General features: G+C 45.6%; 1 protein-coding gene across 2 annotated transcripts in view; it reads left to right on the forward strand.

Annotated features, from left to right (window-relative positions):
- GSG1L (GSG1 like) overlaps positions 1-19,876 on the forward strand; it is a 249,325-nt gene that overhangs the window by 76,629 nt on the left and 152,820 nt on the right. For both annotated transcript variants that reach the window (XM_037814946.1, XM_037814945.1), the window contains exon 2: positions 6,150-6,197. In XM_037814946.1, the coding sequence (XP_037670874.1) occupies positions 6,150-6,197 (48 nt within the window). The remainder of the gene's footprint in view (positions 1-6,149; positions 6,198-19,876) is intronic.

Consider the following 19,876-nt stretch of genomic DNA (forward strand, 5'->3'; position numbering starts at 1 on the left):
TGGTGGCACAGTGGAATCACCTGGGGAGTTTTAAAACAGTATGTAGGCACCATGTAGACCAAGGAAATACTATCTCCATGGGTGGGATCTGGACTCCCCAGGTGATTCTAGTCTGCACCCAGGGCTGAGAACCACTTAAACTGGATAACCTCTGGGATCCTTTCCAACTTTTGAGTCCCATGGTGCCCGGAAGGTACGCTGCCACCAGGTGGCGGTAACATGCCACAGCTCCGTGATCTAATTGTCAACCTCATTCTAAAGTGTGTGACAGAGAGATAAGTGCACTTGCCTTCAATTTTATATCCAAAATAAAGCTCTTAATTAAACATATAAACTTAACAGTAATTGACAAAGATGTTGATGTGTTAAGGACCTCTTTTAAAAGCTGTAAGCCCATATGGTATAATTTGATATCTTTCTCACTAATGCTTAGCTAATCTTTATCATGGAGATGAAGATGATAATCCCTTCCATGTTTGGATTTGAGATGTTGGGTTTATTGTTCGTTGAAGTATCCTGCCTTCCTCATGTCATCTTTATGATTTTTCAATAAACCTCAGCTTTATTCTGCATAGGGCTAACTTTGATCACCTCTGCTCAAACTTCTCCCTTTTGGCTTTGTCATTGTAGCAGAAATAGAAGTATGAGAGTCACTTCTTTAGTCCCTTGTGGATTTTCCCTGTCTGCATGGAGGTATGATCCCAGGAGATTCCCATTCCCAGCAACTCTACACAGTGGGAATAGCTGGCCACAGTAGGGGACACTGACACAGCAAATGGGAATAGGTACTGGGAAGATTTTAGGGGATGGAGTTTGGAGTTGACAGACTTGGGTTCGAGTCCTGAGCCACCACTTATTGGCTGTGTGGTCTTGGGCAAGTCACTGAAAGTTCAGGCTTCTGTCTGCTTCTCTCTAAAATGAGGACCCTCAGAGCTACACTGAAGGTTATGTGGGATTAAAGAGAAGGCAAACACCCTTTTGTGATAAAAGCACTCCACACTGGGAGTAGCGGGACCCACCTCAACCCGATAAAGGGCATCTATGAAAAGCCCACAGCTAACATCATACTTACTGTGTGAAGAAAGCTTTCCCTGTAAGGTCAGGAACAAGGCACAGATGTCCACCCTGGCCACTTCTATTTAACATTGTACTGGAGGTTTTAGTCAGAGCAGCTGGGGGAGGAAAAAAAAAAGACATTGAGATCTGAAAGGAATAAGTAAAACACTTTCGATTTGCAGGTGACATGATTTTGTATATAGCAAATCCTAAGGAGTCTACTAAAAATCTATTAGAACTAGTAAGTGAGTTCATCAAGGTTGCAGAGTACAGATCAATATACAAAAATCAATTAAATGTCTATACACTAGCAATGAACAATCCAAAAATGAAGTTGAGAAAACATTTCCATTTACAGCAGCACCAAAGAGAATGAAATACTTAAGAATAAATTTAGTAAAAGAAGCACAAAACTTTCAAGCAAAAACTATGAAATGCTGTTGGGAGAAATTAAAGAAGATATAAATAAATGGGAAGACATCCCATGTTCATGGATCGGAAGATGTGATGATGTTAAGATGACAATACTTCTCAAATTGATCTATAGGATTTTGCAGAAATTGACAAGCTGGTCCTAAAATTCATATGGAAATCCAAGGAACCCAAAATAGCTAAAACAATCTTTAGAAAGAAGAACAAAGTTGGAAGACTCACATTTCCCAATTTCAAAACTTACCACAAAAGCTATGGAACCAAGACAGCATGGTACTAGTTTAAGGATAGACACATAAATCAATGGAATAGAATTGAGAGTGCAGAAATAAACCCATGCAGATATGGCCAATTGATTTTAGATAAGGACTCCAAGACCGTTCAATGAGAGAAAGAATAGTCTTTCAACAAATGGTTTTGGGATAACTAGATATTCACCCACAAAAGAATGAAGTTGCATCCCCCTTTTCTATACCATACACATAAATCAACTCCAAATGAAGCACAACTTTAAATGTAAGAGTTAAAACTACAAAACTTTTAGAGGAAAACATAGAAGTAAATCTTTGTGATCTCGGATTAGCCAAATCCTTCTTAGATTCAAAACTACAAACATGAAAAGAAAAATTATATAAATTGGACTTCATTGAAATTTAGAACTCTTGTATTTTCAAGGATATCATCAAGAAAGTGAAAAGATAACCCACAGAATGGGAGAAAATAATTGCAAGTCACATATTTGATAAGGAAGTTGTATCCAGAATACATAAAGAACTCCTACAACTTAATAATAAAAGCACAAATAACCTGAAAAAGATATACAAATGGCCAATAAGCACATGCCCAACATCATTGGTCATTAGGAAAATGCAAATCAAAGTCATGAGGTAGCACTTCACACCTACTAGTATGGCTATAATAAAAAAGCAGACAATAACAAGTGTTGACAAGGATGTGGAGAAATTGGAACCCTCAAACATTGCTGATGGGCATGTAAAATGGTGCAGCCTCTTTGCAAAAGAGTCTAGCAGTTCTTGCAAAGGTTAAACATAGTTACCACATGATCCAGCAATTCCACTCCTTAGAATATGCCCAAGAAAGTGAAAGCATATGTCCATGCAAAAACTTGTACATGAATGTTCATAAATAGCCTAAAAGTGGGAACAACTCAAATGCCCATCATAAATGGATAAATAAAATGTGGTATATCCACAGAACAGAACGTTATTCAGCCGTAAAAAGAAATGAAGTACTGATACATGCTAAAACATGGATGAACCTTGAAAACATTATGCTAAGTGAAAGACAGCCACATATTGGATGATTCCATTTACATGAAACGTCCAGATTAGGCAAAAAGATAGAGACAGAAAGTAGATTAGTGGTTGCCAGGGGCTAGGGGGAGAGGGGAAATGGGGAATGACTGCTAATAGGTATGCGGTTTCTTTTGGGGTGATGAAAATGTTCTAAAATTGATCGTGGCAATGGTTGCACAACCTTGTGACCATACTAAAAACCACTGATTCTGTACTTTAAATGGGTGAACTGGATGGCATGTGACTTATATCTCAATAAGGCTATTAAAGAAAAAGAGGAGGCAAAATGCCTAGCACACAAATCATAAATATTATTCAGGACCCCAGTCGGTGGGGGGAAGACATTGATGTGGGAGCCAGGAGACTGGGGTGCTGAGAGCTGATCTCCCCGTCAAGCAAGAGAAATACAGAGCTGACAGCCCATAATACTTGTAGGGGCTCACGTAAATGTTTTAATTTCATTTTAAAATCAGAAGCAAAAACATGAGCTTTTAGGCGAAGAAAATGTTTTACTATAGAATATTAATGTATTCATCTCTATGGCAACATAGTGATAAGATATCATAATAACATTTTAATAAAATAATTAGTATTTTTTTCATGGGAGAAGGGACCCATGAAAGCAAAAGTGTCTCAGGTCCACAGATGTCACAATGTGGCTTTGGGTGCTGGTCTGAACTTGGCTGTCAAGCTTTTCTCCCCCTCCAGCTTTCGGGAAAACAATGGAACATTAAAAAAGTTTAAAATAATTCATTCAAAACCCAGCCACCCTAGCGCAACATCTATTTTCATTTTCTTAAAAAAAGATGTTCCCTTTCAGTTCTGGGCTGTCTCGGTACCAGTAACTTGCTGTGTAACCCAGACTGCTCACTCAGCTGCTCTGAACCTCACTGTCTTCAGCGGCAAAGAGAGGGGAGGGTCCTTCGAGTCGGCAGGGACCATCAGGGGAAAGCACGTGTGACAGAGCCGCCAGAGAGGTGTCAGCCACCTGTGGCCTCCTGCTTCTTTGGGAGGGGTGACAAAAGCAAGAGGAGGCAGCTCCTTGGCTTGGCACTCAAGACCCTTTGCGATCTAGCCCCTGCCTTCCTTCTCAGCTCATCTCCTACCAGCCCCTGCTCCCCGTATCTGCCTTTGCATTTATATGGGGCTGGAAGGAGTTTCAGGAGCCCAAAGGGCTTCCAGTGGCCTCAGAGAAGAGTTTAGGAATCACCGAGCAGACACGAAAGCTGAGAATGCTGGAAGCTTCCAGATCTTCCTTGCTCTTATGCCTACACTTGTTCCATTTTGACCCAATCTGTGTCCTTGCTGGGTTCAGCAGTAAAATCGTTAAAGCAGGGATGGCTAAAGCACCCTAGAGGTAATCCAAGCTAGTATCTTAGGTGCCAGCTGGGTGTTTTAAATGCAGCTAGAGGGAAAACAACAGGGAGTGGTGGAGACAGGGGCAAACTAGACAGTGCATGCCCCATCTAAAGGGCAGCCTCTGTTTGGCTCCATTTGAATGTTGCTTTGTGGGGTTTTGGGCTCAGTGTGGCTAGTTCTTTTGATTATTTGAGAGAAAAATCAGACATCTGAGTTTGTAGGCAAGATGTTTCCTGTTTTCAGAATCCTGTGTGGGCCAAACAAAATGTGTGTGTGAGCTGGGTCCAGCGTGGGCTCCCAGCTTTCCTGAGAAAGGATCTGGAGGGGGTGTGGGGACCATGTCTTGCTTGTCAGTATGTCCCAGGGAGCCCGGGGAAAACACTGAAGGGTTGAGGTTTCTTATAGCCATAAGGTTTGGGTGGAAGGCATTCATTCATTCATTTGTTCACACTTTAGTTCACTCATTCGTATGCTCCAACAAATGTTTATTGATCGCTTACTATGTACCAGGCACTGTTCTAAGTGTCAGGGATCTGGCAGGAAGCGGGATGGGGAGTGCCGGAGGTGGGGCCTTTAGAATTTTATGTGGATTGATTAGGGAAGCCTCCTTGAGAAAGTAAATTTGAGTAAAGTAATAGAGGAGAGGAGGGGCAAACCATTCAGCTAGCCACGGGAAGGGCACTCCAGGCAGAAGAGCTAGCAAGTGCAAAGGTCCTGAGGCAGGTGGCATGTTCAAGAGCCAGCAAGGAGAGCCATGTGGCTGGAATGCAACAAGCAAGAGAGAGACTAGGAAATGGGGTCAGCGGGGTGATGGGGGTATGGATCCCATGGGGCCTTGTTGGCCATGTGAGGACTTGGGCTCTAAGTGGGAGGGTTCTGAGCAGAGAGGGGACATGGTCTATCTTAGGTTATGAGGCTCCCCCTGCCCACTGGGTGGATAAGGGCAGAAGCGGGAAGACCAGTGTGGTGGCTGCTGCAATAGTCCAGGTGGGAGGTAATGGCAGCTGGGGTCGGGGTGGTGGCAGCACAGGTGCTGAGCAGTGGTCAGATCCCAGGTACCTGGGGCCCCAGAGCTCAGATCAGAGGCGGGTGTGTGGGAGAAGGAGAGGAATCAAGGATGACCCCAAGATTTTGGCCAGAGCACCAGGGGGTAGGGAGCTGCCAGTTGCTGAGCTGGGGATGCATGGAAGACACAGCCCTGCCCTCGTGATGCATGCAGCTTATGGGGAAACAGACATTAATAAACATCCATCGAAGAATTGCACACACAGGTAGACTCATACCAGAGACTGGGTGCCCCGTAGAAGAAGGTCAAGGTGCAGGGAGAGCTGGTAACAGGGAACAGCATGAGTGAAGGCCTCATGGTAGAAGGAGCCTGGGGGAGTATAAGGGAGAGAAGGAGAGGGGAGGGGAGGGGGCGTGGGGGGTGTGTGGGTGCAGAGGTGGGTGGATGCCAGGCCTGGGTCTATGTGTAGGAACTTGGGCTCTATTCTCTGGGAAGTCATCAAAGTGTTTTAAGCAGGGGTGTGTGTGTACATGTGATGTGATCAGAGCCGTGTGTTTTGAAAATACCCCCCTGGCTGCAGGGTGGAGAATGGATTGGAGAGAGATAAGAGTGGGGCTCTGGGGAGACCAGCCAGGAGGGTGAGAGATGCTGGTGGCCTGGATCAGGGAAGAGGCCCTGGGGACAGACTCGAGGGCCACTGGGGAGGTGGAATTGGCAGGACAAGAGGGATTAGTTGTGGGAGGTGAGAGAGACGTCACAGGGTGCTGTCCAGCTGAGTTTACACGTTTGCCATCTACATTCACTGGGGACATTGGCTTTCCAGGAACAGATCAAAGAAAGATGCCACTTGGGTTAGAGACACGGGGCTTTGCGCCCTGCTCGGCTCCAGGGCTCACAGCGGGGCGGGGGGGGATGAGAAGAAAAAATCTGAAACCCCCATGTCCTCTCACGTTCTGAAAACCCTTCTTTTCTTTTCAAAGGTGAAACATGCCGCAGCTTCATTGACCTGGCCCCAGCATCAGAGAAAGGTAAGTGTGGCCCCAGCTCAGGTGTGCAAGCCCCATCCTCTCTGGGGGGCATCTTCCCTGCTGCAGGTGGCTTCTCACAGACCTTTGGGTGCTCCTCTTTCAGCCTGCCTGGGCGCTGGTGTCCCATGAAGTCTGTTGTAAAGCTCTGAGTTTCTTGAAGTGGGAGAGGCAGGTGGAGGTAGATTGGCCTGCCCTCCCTACCCGGTGGGGGTGTCCTGAGGAAGGGGTACTGTTCCCTTAGTTCCAGTGCATGCTGGGACCTTGGGTGAGGTATGATGGGGAGTGTGGAAGTTGGGGCCAGGCATGACCAGCTTTGGGAGCATTGCCCCCAGCTCTGGGGCTTGACCTTGGGGGAGGGCAGCCAGCTGTCTCTTCTGGTTGTCTCACAGGCATGGGGAGGTCCAATCTGACTGGATACTCTGAGAGGTCTTAGTGCTGTGCATGGCCCAACGGCAGGGATTCTGAGCCCAGGTCATGCTCAGAACCATGCAAAGCGGTCATAGGATGGTTAAGAGCAAGTCACAGTGGAGGGGTTTGGGGAATATCAGTCCAGATTGGGCTTAGATGCAAGTAATAGAGACCTCAAATAACTGGCCTCAACAGAGGTTATTGCTCTTTCTTATAAAAGTTTGGAAGGAGGCAATCCAGGTGGTTCTGCTGCGTTATGTCCTCTGGGCCCAGGCTCCTTCTAGCTCCCTCTGCATCATTCCTGTGGGCTTTGTCTTCATGATCAAAGATGGCAGCCAGAGCACCAGCCATCACATCTGCATTCTAGACTTCAGGGTAGAGGAAGCACAAAGAAGAAAAGTGCAAAGTCTGCATATCAACTAAGGCTTCAGAAATTGTCCTACAACACTTGCATATGTCTCCTTGGCCAGAACTTGATCACATAGCCACACTCAGCTGCAAGGGAGGCTGGGAAATGTGGCCATGATGTTGGACAACTGTGTGCCCAGCTAAAAATCAGGGTTTTAAAATTTGTATTATTTTGGGAGAACAGGAGAATGTTACTGGAGGATAGCCTTCCTCAGGAGCATAGGGGAGCAGGGCCACTGCTGAGGTGTGTGGACCTCTTTGGGCAGCATGGAGGTTAGGAGAGGGTTCTAGTCCTCTCCAGAGTGGGAGTGGGGTGAAACTGAGGCAGAAGTCCAGTCATATAAGCTGTTCCAACCCGGGAGCCATTGTGCTTAGTGCAGGGGAAATTCTTAAGGCCAGGATGCCTGGCCGCCCACGACCCTGCTGCTGGGACTGAGATTGCGGCTCCCCTGCTGCAGTCAGGAGGCTCAGGGATCTGGACAGACTGGGGGTGCAGGGGTACCTGGGGGCACAGGGATACCGGGAGTGCAGGAATACCTGAGCCCGTACCATTCTGGCCTCTGACAGCTCTGTGAGAGTTGGGGGTGGGGGGCAAGAGAGCGTGTCCTGCTGGTCATGGAGGCTGGTTTTATAGACAGTGTCTCTTTGGAGAGAGCCAATGGCAACTGGGAGAATGAGGGGGCAAGTGACAGGGAAACCACCCAGCTCCCCCTCCCCCTCATCCTCAGGAAGAGGCCAGGACCCCTGCGGAGCAAGGGCTGTGGGGACTGCCTCCTCTGTTCCCCGGCTTTCCCCCTGGTGACCTCCTCTTTAATGGCTGAGTGTAGCTATCCGGAGGCATTTGGCTGGGGAACTTGCCACGTCTTTCAAATTGCCATCTCCTGGAACTACTACTACTACTAAATGGTCGACATTTATTGAGCAGTTACTATGTGCCAAACTCTTACACTTAAGTGAGAAACCTCTCCAGCACTTTGGGAGGAAGGAATTGTTATTTTCACCCCCATTTGTTGGCAGTTGAGGGAACTGAGGTGTAGAGAGGTTAAGCCACTTCTCATAAGGGGCAGAGCTGGGGGCAGAGCTCACGCCCCATGCGCCTGACTGCAAGGTGTCTTAGGTCCGGAGGCACAGCCTTTGAATTCCTGGGTCAACTCTGCTCCAAATCTGGCTTCAAGGAAGCAGGGCCTCTGGGTGTGCACACATGCATGTGTGTGTGTGTGTGTCCGGTTGAGTGTGCCTGTGCCCCTGTGTCTTGTATGTGTGCACACGTGTGTACTGGTGGATGAGCCTGTGTGTAAGCACCCGTGTGCCTATGTGAGGGTGTGTGCCTGCATGCACCCATGTGAGCATGTGTTCAATTGTGAGCATGTGCGTGGATGTGTACACATGTGTGTGTGTCCGTGTGCAGCACAGGCAGGTTGCTCACGCCACACCCCACCCCCACCCCCACCCCCACACACACTTTGGAGGCAGTGGACCTTTCTGCTTCTTTTATGAGGACAGAGGGTCCCAGAGAGATTGTATTTTTGTGTTTTACTGGCCTCATGATTTTACTTTTAGGGTTTGGCAGCCACGCAGAAGAGAACCTTCTGGCTGGGTATATAAAATGTTTACAAGCCAGGGTCTGATTCCTGGTTTGGCTACTAAATTGCCGAATGATTTCCATGTAATCACTGCCTCTCAAATGCTTTAGCTCTTCCTCAGGGTCAGTTGTGGTTTTGTCCGTGGCAGCCCCCTGTGGTCTCTCCCTGAGCCTCTGGAGCCCCGCTGCAGATCGGGGTGTTCTATGCATGTACTCACCATCTTCTCCAATGAGGAAACTGAGGCACAGGGCCCTCAATTGACCTGCCCAAGCTCTCAGAGTTAGGCAGTGGGGGAGCTGGCATTGGCACCCGAGCAGCCAGGCCCTTAAACGCCTGGTTCTTTTCCTGCCAACACCTGCATGTCACGCCTCCTTCCGCCTTCCCAGAGACCTCCGGGCTGCATTCAGGGGCTTCTCTACTAGTGCTTCTTAGCTGCCTTCCATTTGGCAAACTTCAGTCACGTTTTCAAAGCTCTTCTCCAGTGTTACCTGTCCTTTGACATTTTCTCTGATACCCTCTTGCCCCTTTCTCATCTACCTTGAGGCAAGATATTTGTCATGGCGCTTGGGTTTCTTAGTTTGCCTCACTGTACCTTTTGTGCTTCACATGGGGAATGTCTTTTCACTTTACAGCAATCGAAGCCACCACCATTTTTCATCTGCATTCCCGCCACAACCTCTGACCTGGTTACCAGAATGCTCTTTTTAAAGCAGAGACCATGCCACGCGATTCGCTTGCAAAAAACCCTCCCACAGTTTCGATCTCACCAGGAGGACAAGTCAGCATCCTCCCTGTGGCCTCTGATGTCCTGTGTGCCCTGCACCTCTGGGGTCTCGTCTCCCACAATCTCTGCCCCCCTCCAGCCCTCCAACTTCCTTGCTGTTCCTGGAGTTGGCCCAGTTGGTTTGTGCCTCAGGGCCTTTGCACTTGCTGTTCCCTTCTTCTGGAACACTGTTCGCTTAGCTCTCTGCACACCTGGCCCCTTCCCGTTATTCAGATCGCAGTTCAAATGTCACATCTTCAAAGAGGCCTTCCTTGAACATCTTCTTTAATGTACCTGCCCCCCTCCCCGCCCCCTGCCAAGACTCTTCCATTCCCTTAACTGGTTTAATTGTCTTCCCTTCACTTATTACTACCTGCAGTCATCTTACTTATTCAATGGTTATGTGATTAGTGACCTTCTCCCCAGCAGACCATCAGCCCCATGAGGGCAGGGGTTTGTCTTGTTCTCTGTGGTATCTCCAAGGCCCAGAACAGTGCCTGGCACTGAAGGGTGCCCCAAAGTGCTTGTTGAATGAATGAAAAATGAATATTGGTTTTACACATTATACCCACTTGTTATGAACATTTTAACAAGCTCTAAATTTATAAACTGGAAATGAAAATCTCTTGTAGGTCCACCTCTGGGTAGTCACTATTAACGGTTGGATGTTTGAGCATTAAAGATGCACACACATGCACACATATACACAATCAAATTTAACAATGTATCATGGATTGATTTCCATATCAATACATAGAACTTGCCCCCATCTTTTTAACAGCTGTATAATATTTCATCAAATGAAGGTAAATAATTTATTTCACCATAAATACATTTGGATTATACTCCTGGAGCACTTTGAGCATCCCATCCTTCACCCCCACAAGACTGGGCCCTCTGAGGGTGGCAGTAGTTTCTTACTCACCTCTGGGCCTCCAGGGACCAGCCCAGTTCTGGTGCACCACTTGCAAAACGATATAATAAGAGCCTTGATAAAGGTCTCACAGCAGGCCTGAGAGAAAAGAAGGAAGAATTAATTAAAGGTGGCTGAGCAATTTATGAAGATGTAATGAAATGTACAAATGCAGATAAACAGCAAAGTCTGCATACTGTGAATTTGATACTGAAAATTCAGAGAAAAAGCTTCTTATGCCCAGCTTGTCTTATTCTCAAAATCTCAGTCTCTTTTAACTGGCACAAGATTCTCCTAACAAACAACTGTAATGAACTAGGTGTGATGGGTAGGTTCATGTGTCAACTTGGCCAGGTGATGGTGTCCAGCTGTCTGGTCAAGCAAGCACTGGCCTATATGTTACTGCAAAGACATTTGTGGCTGGTTAATAAGCCAGAAGGCTGGTTTATTAAATCATCAATTGACTGCACCTGTGACTGATTACGTCAACAAAGGGCATGTCTTCCGCAATGAGAGAATTCAATCAGCTGGATTTAATCCAATCAGTTGACGACTTTTAAGGGAGAAAGAGAGAAGACCTTTACTAACCAGTGTCTTCTGAGGTGTTCATCGAACACCTTCATTGGAGTTACCAGTTCACTGCCTGCTCTACAGAATTTGGACTCGTGTATCCCCATAGTTGTGTGAGACACTTTTATAAAATCTTATATTCGCAGATATCTCTTGCTGGTTGTTTCCTTAGAGAAACCTAACTAATACACCAGGTTTTCTTCAAACCTGATGAAATATTTAGCATTATTTACAATAGTGCTGTGTAACAAGCCATCCCCCAAACTCAGAGGTAAACAAGCATTTATTTTTTGCTCACAAGCCTGTGGGTTGACTTGGGTCCAGCTGATCTAGGCTGGTGTGGTTCCAGAATGTGGATTAGACTCAATTGTACTTTACGTGTGTTCATTTTGGGGCTGAGGATGAAGGGGTTGCAGCTGTCGGGTGGAAGCTCTTCTCATGGTAATGGCAGAAGATAAGAGGGTGAGGCTAACTGCACATGCACATTTTAAACTTTTGCCTGTGTCATTTCCACTCACATCTCATTGGCCAAAGCAAGTGACATGGCTGGTGCCACTGACATCAATGGGGCAAAAAGTACACTACGCTCATGGAGGTATGGGGTGGGGCAGGAATTAGCTAAAGGAATATGGTGGATGTCACCTAAACTCCCTGCAGAATCCGTGAAGATGTTTGGGCTTTCCTCCCTTTGTTATGTTACCAGGATCCCCGTTAAAGATTTGTCCCAAGTGGTTTGTGAAGGTTTGACTTGGGGAAAGTTCTCAGTACCTAAGTCCTAGATTGGAGCTTAATCTCACAGGCAGATGGGCTCTCACTGTGAATGAATGAATGAATGAATGAATGAAGCCTCTCATAGTTCATATTTACTATCAAGGCTACACCAGTGACCTCCAAACTGCCAATCCAACTGCTTTTTTTCAGTCCTTGTTGGTCTGGATCTATCTATAGGAACTGATGGCATAGACCAAGCAAATGCATTTATTGAGGGCTAACTATGTCCTAGGTCCATCTTCTGGAAATTTGCTCACCTCTTACCTTGCATGATTCCTTCCCTTCTAGTCTTTTGGCCTCCTCCTCATTCCTCTTCAGTTTCACTCACCTTCTGTAGTCTGTGTCCCTCAGGGTTCTGTCCCACCTTTTCTAGTCTCAGGCCAGTGCACTCTGCTTCATGGGTAATTTTATCCACACTGTGGCCGCCAACCACTATCTCTTCATTTAAGATGCTTTACAAGTAATTTTAATTTTTTTTCAAAGTTGTGCATCCCCTGCCTCCCCCCCTCACCTTCTATTTACACTCCCCAAAGGCAACCCCTTTCACATCCTTTAGCTCATTCTTCTATTAATCTCTATACTTTTAAATAACATGCTTATTTTGCTATTTGTTGATTAGGCAGCTTTAGATACTAGTTCTCTTACAACACCTCCAACATTCTCCCTCTCTTTTCATCCTACCAATATGGTATGTCACAATTTTGGGTTAACTCAATGGTCAGTTGTATATATTATCATGACTTGTAAATATTATTGTAATTATTATTCATTTCCTTTCTTATATAACTGTTCTTCACCTAGAGTTAATAATTAACTGTTTTTAAATTTCTTTAGTTTTCTTTTTATCTACCACAAATTCATCTTCAAATTCTCTGCAAAAGTATAAATATTCTTTCAATATCTTCAAACACACCTGGGTGTTCATGATGCTTTCCTCCTCCTTCCCTCCCACCCTTCCTTCCTTCTTTCCTTCCCTTCTGTCTTACTTAGACACATCTCTTAGGAGTTCATTGACCTCCAACCCCAATTTGGACTGGAAGTTCTCTTTGGCTGTTATTCTGGAAGTGTCCTTTACCATTATTTTGGGAATTCTCTTCCCCTTTCTTGTATTGGATCCCCTCCTTCTTAACCCCAGGCAGTCCTCTTGTCTGATTTACTTCCTAATTCCAGGGAAACATAACTTCTAGCAGCTTCCTGAGAAAAAGAAAATAGTTGGTTGAGACTTTGCATGCCAGACAATGTCTTTATTTCTCCAGCACACTGACTGATAGTTTGACTGGGTATAGAATTCTAGATTGGAAATAATTTTCCCACTAAATTTGGAAAGCTTTGGTTGCTCCATTATCTCCTAGCTTCTACTGTTGATGATAAGTCTAATGCCATTCTGTTTCTTTCATGTGACCCGTTTTTTCCTCTCTGGAAGGGTTTAGCATCTTATTTTCTATTTCTATATTTTTGCCTTTTTATTCTCATCCTGATATATTTACTCAATTATCTTCTGACACATTCTATTGAATTTTTAAAACTGTTGCAGCCATATTTCTAATTTTAAGATTTTTTTCTTTTTATCTTAATGTTCCTTTTTATGGACTCCTGCTTTTGTTTTACAGATGCAGTATCTTATCTCTCTGAGGATTTTTTTTTTAAAGTTTCTTATTCACCCTTTAATATCTGTTTCTTTCAATTTCTTTTGCCTGTTGTATTTTATTTTTGCCTCTTCCTTTGATATTTCAAGTTTTCCTCAGATATCTGATGTTCACATTCAAGAATGAGGCACTAACATGCTATTTTGAAGCTCAAGGTGTGTTGGGGGTGGGGGTGGTGATATTGGCCAGTAGGCTTTCTAATCATCTGGTCTATCAACCTTCTCATCCACAAAGACCCTCTGGTCAACTCATACCCATGCTCAGCAGGTCTTTTCTCTTGGGCTGGTCAATTTCCCAAAGAGGAACCCTCCCATCTCTAGTGTATTAGTCTAGTTTCTACCATTCTGGGATTTGAGTGAAGGAAGGGTGCTGGGGGGAGGCTGTGCATGTGTGTCTAACTGTCCCAAATGTAGACTTTCACTTAATTTTAGGTTGTAAGTATGGAGCTCAGCAGGACTGGTACCTCCAACCTGGTGTGCTGGTTTAGAGCTGCTACGTACCCCACAAAAGTTCATGTTCTTTTAATCCATCCTTGTGGGGGCAGACCTATTGTGGGTGGACCTTTTGGTTCAATTGAGATGTGACCCAGACCATTCAGGGTGGGTTTTAATCCCTTTACTGGGGTCCTTTATGAGGATAAGAGAGAGAAATGCTGAGAGACATGGGGAGAGAGCCATCATTGAAACCAAAACCCAGGAGAGAAGGACCAGCAGACATCGCCAAATGCCTTCCCAGTGACAGAGGAACCCCGGATGCCAACAACCTTTCCTCAGAGAAGGTATCCTCTTGTTGATGCCTTAATTTGGACATTTTCACAGTCATAGAATTGTAACTTGTAACTTAATAAATCCCCATTGTTAAAAGCCAAACCATTTCTGGTATGTTGCATTCTGGCTGCTTTAGCAAACTGAAACACCTGGGTCATTGTGACGTTGCCTTCTCACCAGCTTTCTCCCTGAAAGTGATCAATTTTCAGCTTTCTCCTATCTGCTGAGTCACTGTCTACCTATCCATGAAGTTTACAGCTTCCAAAATGTTGCTGACATCTTTCATCTGTTGTCATTTCCTCTCTCATCCTTTTTGTTCCTGTGGATTTATGCCTTTCTTATTCCTCTACTATAATTATTGAAGGTTTTGGAAGGGAGCAGAGATAAACCTTTGCTTCAGCCATGTTCAGTCCCACTTTTAACTGCCTAGACCTATCTATCTCTCCTGAGTGCTGGACCCTACCTCCAACTGCCTTCTGGACACCTCCTCCTAGATGCCCTCAGTTCCACAAACTGAGCTTGTCCACAACAGGAATCACTATCTTCTCCCTAAACTTCTCTTTCTTCTTCACCTTTTTTTATGTCTTTAGCAGCATCCTCTCTGTGTCTCAAGCCAGGAACCAGGAATGCATCCTCAACTCTTCTCTCTCCAAATTCAATTATTTAAGGAGAGTTTCTTTTGTCTCCTAAATATCTTTTGCACCTGTGCCTCCTCTGTCTCTCCACTGCTGCTGCCTCATGCAGCTTCTCATCACTTTTCTCTTAGCTGACTTCCCAGTCCCTATCTGTGCTGCTTAAAATCCATTCCTCAATGCCAGCAACACGATGGAATATTATACAGCAGTGATAATGAACTGTCTACAACTACACACAGAAACATGGCTGTTGAGTCAAAGAAGCCAGATGCAAAAGAATACATGTTATATGATTCATTTGCATAAAGCTGAACAGGCAAAACTAATCTCAGCTGTTAGGACAGTGGTTGTCCTTGAAGGGAAGGCCAGGCTGAAAGGAAACATGTGCAGGGCTCAGGCTGCTGGCAATGTTCTGTTTCTCAGTCTTGGTGCTAGTTACACAAATGTGCTCAGTTTATGAAAATTCATTGAGCTGTACAGTTAATGAGATATGCATTTTTCTGTGTGTGTGTTATATTTCAATAAAAATTTAAAAATAATTCCTCACATTGAATTCTAAAGTATCTTTATAAAATGAAAGTCTGATTATATCAGGACCTTGCTTAAAACCCTTTTATGGCTCCCAAACATACACAGGACATTTTAGGATGGTATTCATGGCCCATCATGATGTAACCCTCGTCTACTTTTTTCACCTTACTTCCTGCAGTCCTTGTCATGAACTCTGTGCATCAGCCTGGTTTCTTTACTTGCATGCATCCCCCCCAAACTGTCCATATTTCCTCGTGCTTCTGTGCCTTTGCATGTGTTATTTCCTCTGCCTGACTTGCCTTTAGCCTCTCATGTTTGCTTTGAAAACTTCTATTCATCCTTCAAAACCCAGTTTAGACATCATCTTTTCTGAAGAGCCATCCCTGAAGCCCCAGAGGTGCCTCCAGTGACTTGTCCTATTAGCACCCATCACCCTATGTTGAAATGATCTCTTCCATCAGACTGGACACTCCCTGAGGGCAGGTACTGTTTCTTGTCCTTCTCTGTAGCTCCTGTGCCCCAGAAGGGGTTGGCACAGGGTAGGAGTTCAGTAGAGGTTTGTTGAGTGAATAAATGAATGGATGAAGAAATGAACAGGGGCCATGCTATAGATACTGGGTGGCCTACTTGGGTTTGGAGACTTGCCCTCCTCTACCAGCCTGGACTGAGCTCTGTTTGAAGTCATCCTGCTCCCTGCCTCTGTTTCCCAGCGAGCTGGGATTTCTGACAGCCTCCAGCTAGCAATTTTTTTGTAAAACAATTTCCAAAGCTTGTAGGTTTCATTTGTTTAATATTTCAGGGATGTGTAACAATGTGGTAGGCTCTGTGGCCATAATCCTGGGTCTTGCGTGAGTCATTTCTCACTTCAGTTCTTATAATAGTTTCTTGTTGGTTCCCTCAACCTCTCTGTTCTCCGCTTGAAATCGATTTACAATTCTGCTGCTCACTTAATTTATTTAGTACATTTATTGATTTATGTCATAGAACCGAAACGTGCATAGATCAGAACATGCTGAGCAGGGAACGGAGAGGGGAACCCAAGTCCACTGCTTCCCGCACGCTGACACTGGAGTGCAGCATGGGTCAGCGTGTCGGCTGCAGCCTGGACATGCCGTGACTGGCGCATCCCTGTGCTTCTGCATTAATCCTGGTGGTCCTTTCACCCCCGGCAGCCTTAGGAACTCTCCATCAACGTTCAAGAGCCCTCCCTTGACCCCAGACCCCATTAGTTCCTCCCTGCTCCATGTTCCCCGGTTACTGAGCACGTGTCTGCAGTCCAGCCCTGACAAAAGAGGAACTCTGCTTCTTTCCATCCTGATGACATGGACATTTGAAGCCACCAAGAGGCAGGAGACTGGTCACGGTGGCTTGCATGCCCATTATTCCCTCTCATGTGGTGTTCCCAAGTATCTGGCTAAGGGTGGGAACCTTCTCTCACCCGAATGACCCTGGCCTGTGCAGGGAGGCAGCAGTGTTCTGGAACCTCCCCCAGAAGGAGATTAATTTCCTGGACGTTCTCTGTAAGCTCACAACACAGGTGGGCCAACCTGGTGCCGTTTGGTCCTTGACAGTGGGGCAGACTGTAGCCTGGCTCCTGGGACTGGGCTGCCATGACCTTGGTCTGCCTGGCTGGAGGTTAGTGCTCAGCATCTGTTCTGGCTTGCTAATGCTGCCATTATGCAAAATACCGGAAATGGGTTGGCTTTTATAAAGGGGGTTTATGTGGTTACAAAGTTACAGTCTTCAGGCCATAAAAGTGTCCAAGCTAAGGCATCAACAATAGGGTACCTGCACAGAAGAATGGCCAGTGGCATCTGGAACACCTCTGTCAGCTGGGAAGGCACGTGGCTGGCATCTTCTTCCTTTGCTCCCAGGTTGTGTTTCAAAATGGCTTTCTCCCAGGATGTTGCCCTCTTAGTGTCTGGGGGTTTTCTCTTAGTTTCTCCAAGGCAAACTCTGGAGTGGCAAAAGTCTACTTTTAGTGGCCGTCTTCAAAATGTCTCTCTTGACTGCAGCACTGAGCTTCTTCTCTCTGAGCACTTATAGTGCTTCGATGATTTAATTAAGACCACGCTAAATGAGTGGAACCACACCTCCAAGGAAATAATCCAATTAAAGGTATTACCCACAGTTGGGTGGGTCACATCTCCATGGAAACAACCTAATCCAAAGATTCCAAGCTAATCAACACTAGTAACTCTGCCCCCACAAGATCCCATTAAAGAACATGGCGTTTTGGGGGACATAATACATTCAAACCTGCACAGCATCCGTTAGTGCCAGGCTTGAGGTGCTCAGCCCCTAGTGGGGCAGACAGACAAGGTGGCAGAGAATCCCAACCTATGAAACAATAGCTCAGAGAGGGAGGACAAAGGGCTGCAGAAGGAATGATGACAATCTGGGAGGGCTGCATGGAGGGACGTCATTTGGGAAGGGTCTGGAAGGAGGAGTGGGGTTTCTTCTAGTGCATAAGGGGCATCTGGGGAGGGCAGTCCAGGTGGAATGAACAGCATGAGCTAAAGTGTGAGACCAAGTGTCCCCACGCCGGGCACAGAGCAGTTGCTCAATAAACATTTGCTGGATGACTCAAAGATGGAAGAAAGGTAGAGACCAGAGAGGTTAAGCACCTGGCCCAAGGTCACACAGCAGGATTAGGTCAGAGTCAGGCTCCTTGCCCAGGTCTGCCATGTGTGCTCTGGAGGTCTTTTAAGCAGTGCCCTGCTGGCCCCTGCTGGGCCAGCCCCCCTCATCCAATCCCTCTTCTCAGCCTCATTTTCTCCAGCGACACACAGTCTTCCCACCTCCCTAACTCTGAAGTGTTGGTTCTGCCACTTTCTTTTCTAAAATTCTGGATTCCTCTAATTACCAGCTCTTATTAAAGGTGATTAAATCCCTACGCCTTGTGAAGCCCTGTGCCTGGAGATCACAACATCTAGTAATTGCTTTAGTTGCTCTGATTCCAATTATTCAGGATTATCTTTCCAGGTAATTGGGTGTCTGGGTAGCCTCGCCTGCTCACTCTCTTGGAGAACAGTGGATTAGCCCCAAACAGTGACCAGCTTTCATGTTTCATAATTGGAAACACTTTCTCCGTGGTGAGAAGACTCTGTTAAGTGTAAACAGTGGTAATTTAAATTTCTAAATGGCTCTGTGGTCTTATCCTATCTCGATGAAAGAAATTACCTTGGACACTTAAATTTAGCCCTTTGCCCTACAGAGTGGAGGTTTTCACAGTGTCAGGGGAATGGAGCTCTCTGAGCTGCACAGGTCTGAGGAATTTGAAGAGTGGCTCCTTGCCAGATTCCAGAAAAGTCTTTTCAGGGCCTGGTTCCTCCGGGGCCTCTGCCTGGGTGGGGAGCCCTCACCGCGGGTTGTGGCTCTCTTATTCCTGGGCCTCGAATGGAATTTGCAAAAAAGACCCTTCTATTTGACCCAGGTTCCGAATTCTCAAAGGTCCTCAGCTTTCATGTTTGGTGAGTTTTGAAGTTAGACATACAGCTGCCAATCAGGGCTACTATTACAGTTGTGCAGGTTACATATTGGGCAACTCTGGAGGTGATGATTCATATTGCGGCTTGTGGGAAGGGCAGAGGGTGGCCAGTGCCCATCCTGGACAACAGTACAGGGTGGTTAAAGATATAGAGATGGGGTTAAACAAAGTCAGCCTTCATCATACAGGTTTATACTTGCACGTCATCACTGAGCCTCATGGCCTGTGACGCACTGTGAATTTGTAACCCTATTTTCTCATGCTTCCTTTTTTTTTTTTTTAATTGATATCGTTTAATTGGCATAATTTACAAACAGTGACATGGACAGGTCTCGAGTGGACAGTTCAATGAATTTTAACAAATGCATACATCCACGTCACTCATGCCTCTATCAAGATGTGGAGCCAGCATCAGCTTGACGGGCATGCAACCTATGAAGTCACACAGGGCCACACACCTGGAAGGCCCCGCATCTGCTTTAATGCTTTGGTGTCACTGGCTTGAAATCTTTCATAATTTTTGAACCAGAGGCCCCAAGTTCTCATTTTGCACTGGGCCCTGCAAATTAGGTAACCATTCCTGGATAGGGCATTCCTGCCACTCCAGAAATTTCCCTCATGTCCTTTCCCAAGCAATCCTCCCTCCCTCCCCACTGAAACAAACACTGTTGTGATTTCTATTACCTTCCATCCATTTTACCTTGAACTAGAACATTGTATAAATGGAATAATACCATATGGAATCTTTTGTGTCTTGCTTTTTTTTTATTCAGCATAATGCATCTGAGATTTCTCCCTGTTGTAATGTGTATCAGTAGCTGCTTCCTTTTTGTTGCTGAGTAGTATTCCATCGTGGGGCTGTATGCCTGATTTATTTATCTATTTGTTGCTTCCAGTTTTTGGCTATTTGGAAGAAAACTTATATGAACTTTCTTTCTTTTATACATCTTTGTGAGGACACATATTTTCATTTCTCTTGGGTAAATACCCATAAGTGGAACTGCTAGGTCATGTGATAGATGTATGTTTAGTCTTACTAGAAATTGCCAAACAGGGCATGTGTTTCCTTTCAATCGGAGCAAGAAGGTAAAAAATGATGAAAGGGTCCAGGGCCTCTCGGAATCTCCAGGAGGCCTTGGCTTGGTTAAGTGACATCCCTGAGAAGTGGTGCCTGGGGGTGGTGGCCTTCCACCT

This window comes from Choloepus didactylus, chromosome 21 (genome assembly GCF_015220235.1).
Source record: "Choloepus didactylus isolate mChoDid1 chromosome 21, mChoDid1.pri, whole genome shotgun sequence".
Taxonomy (NCBI): Eukaryota; Metazoa; Chordata; class Mammalia; order Pilosa; family Megalonychidae; genus Choloepus; species Choloepus didactylus.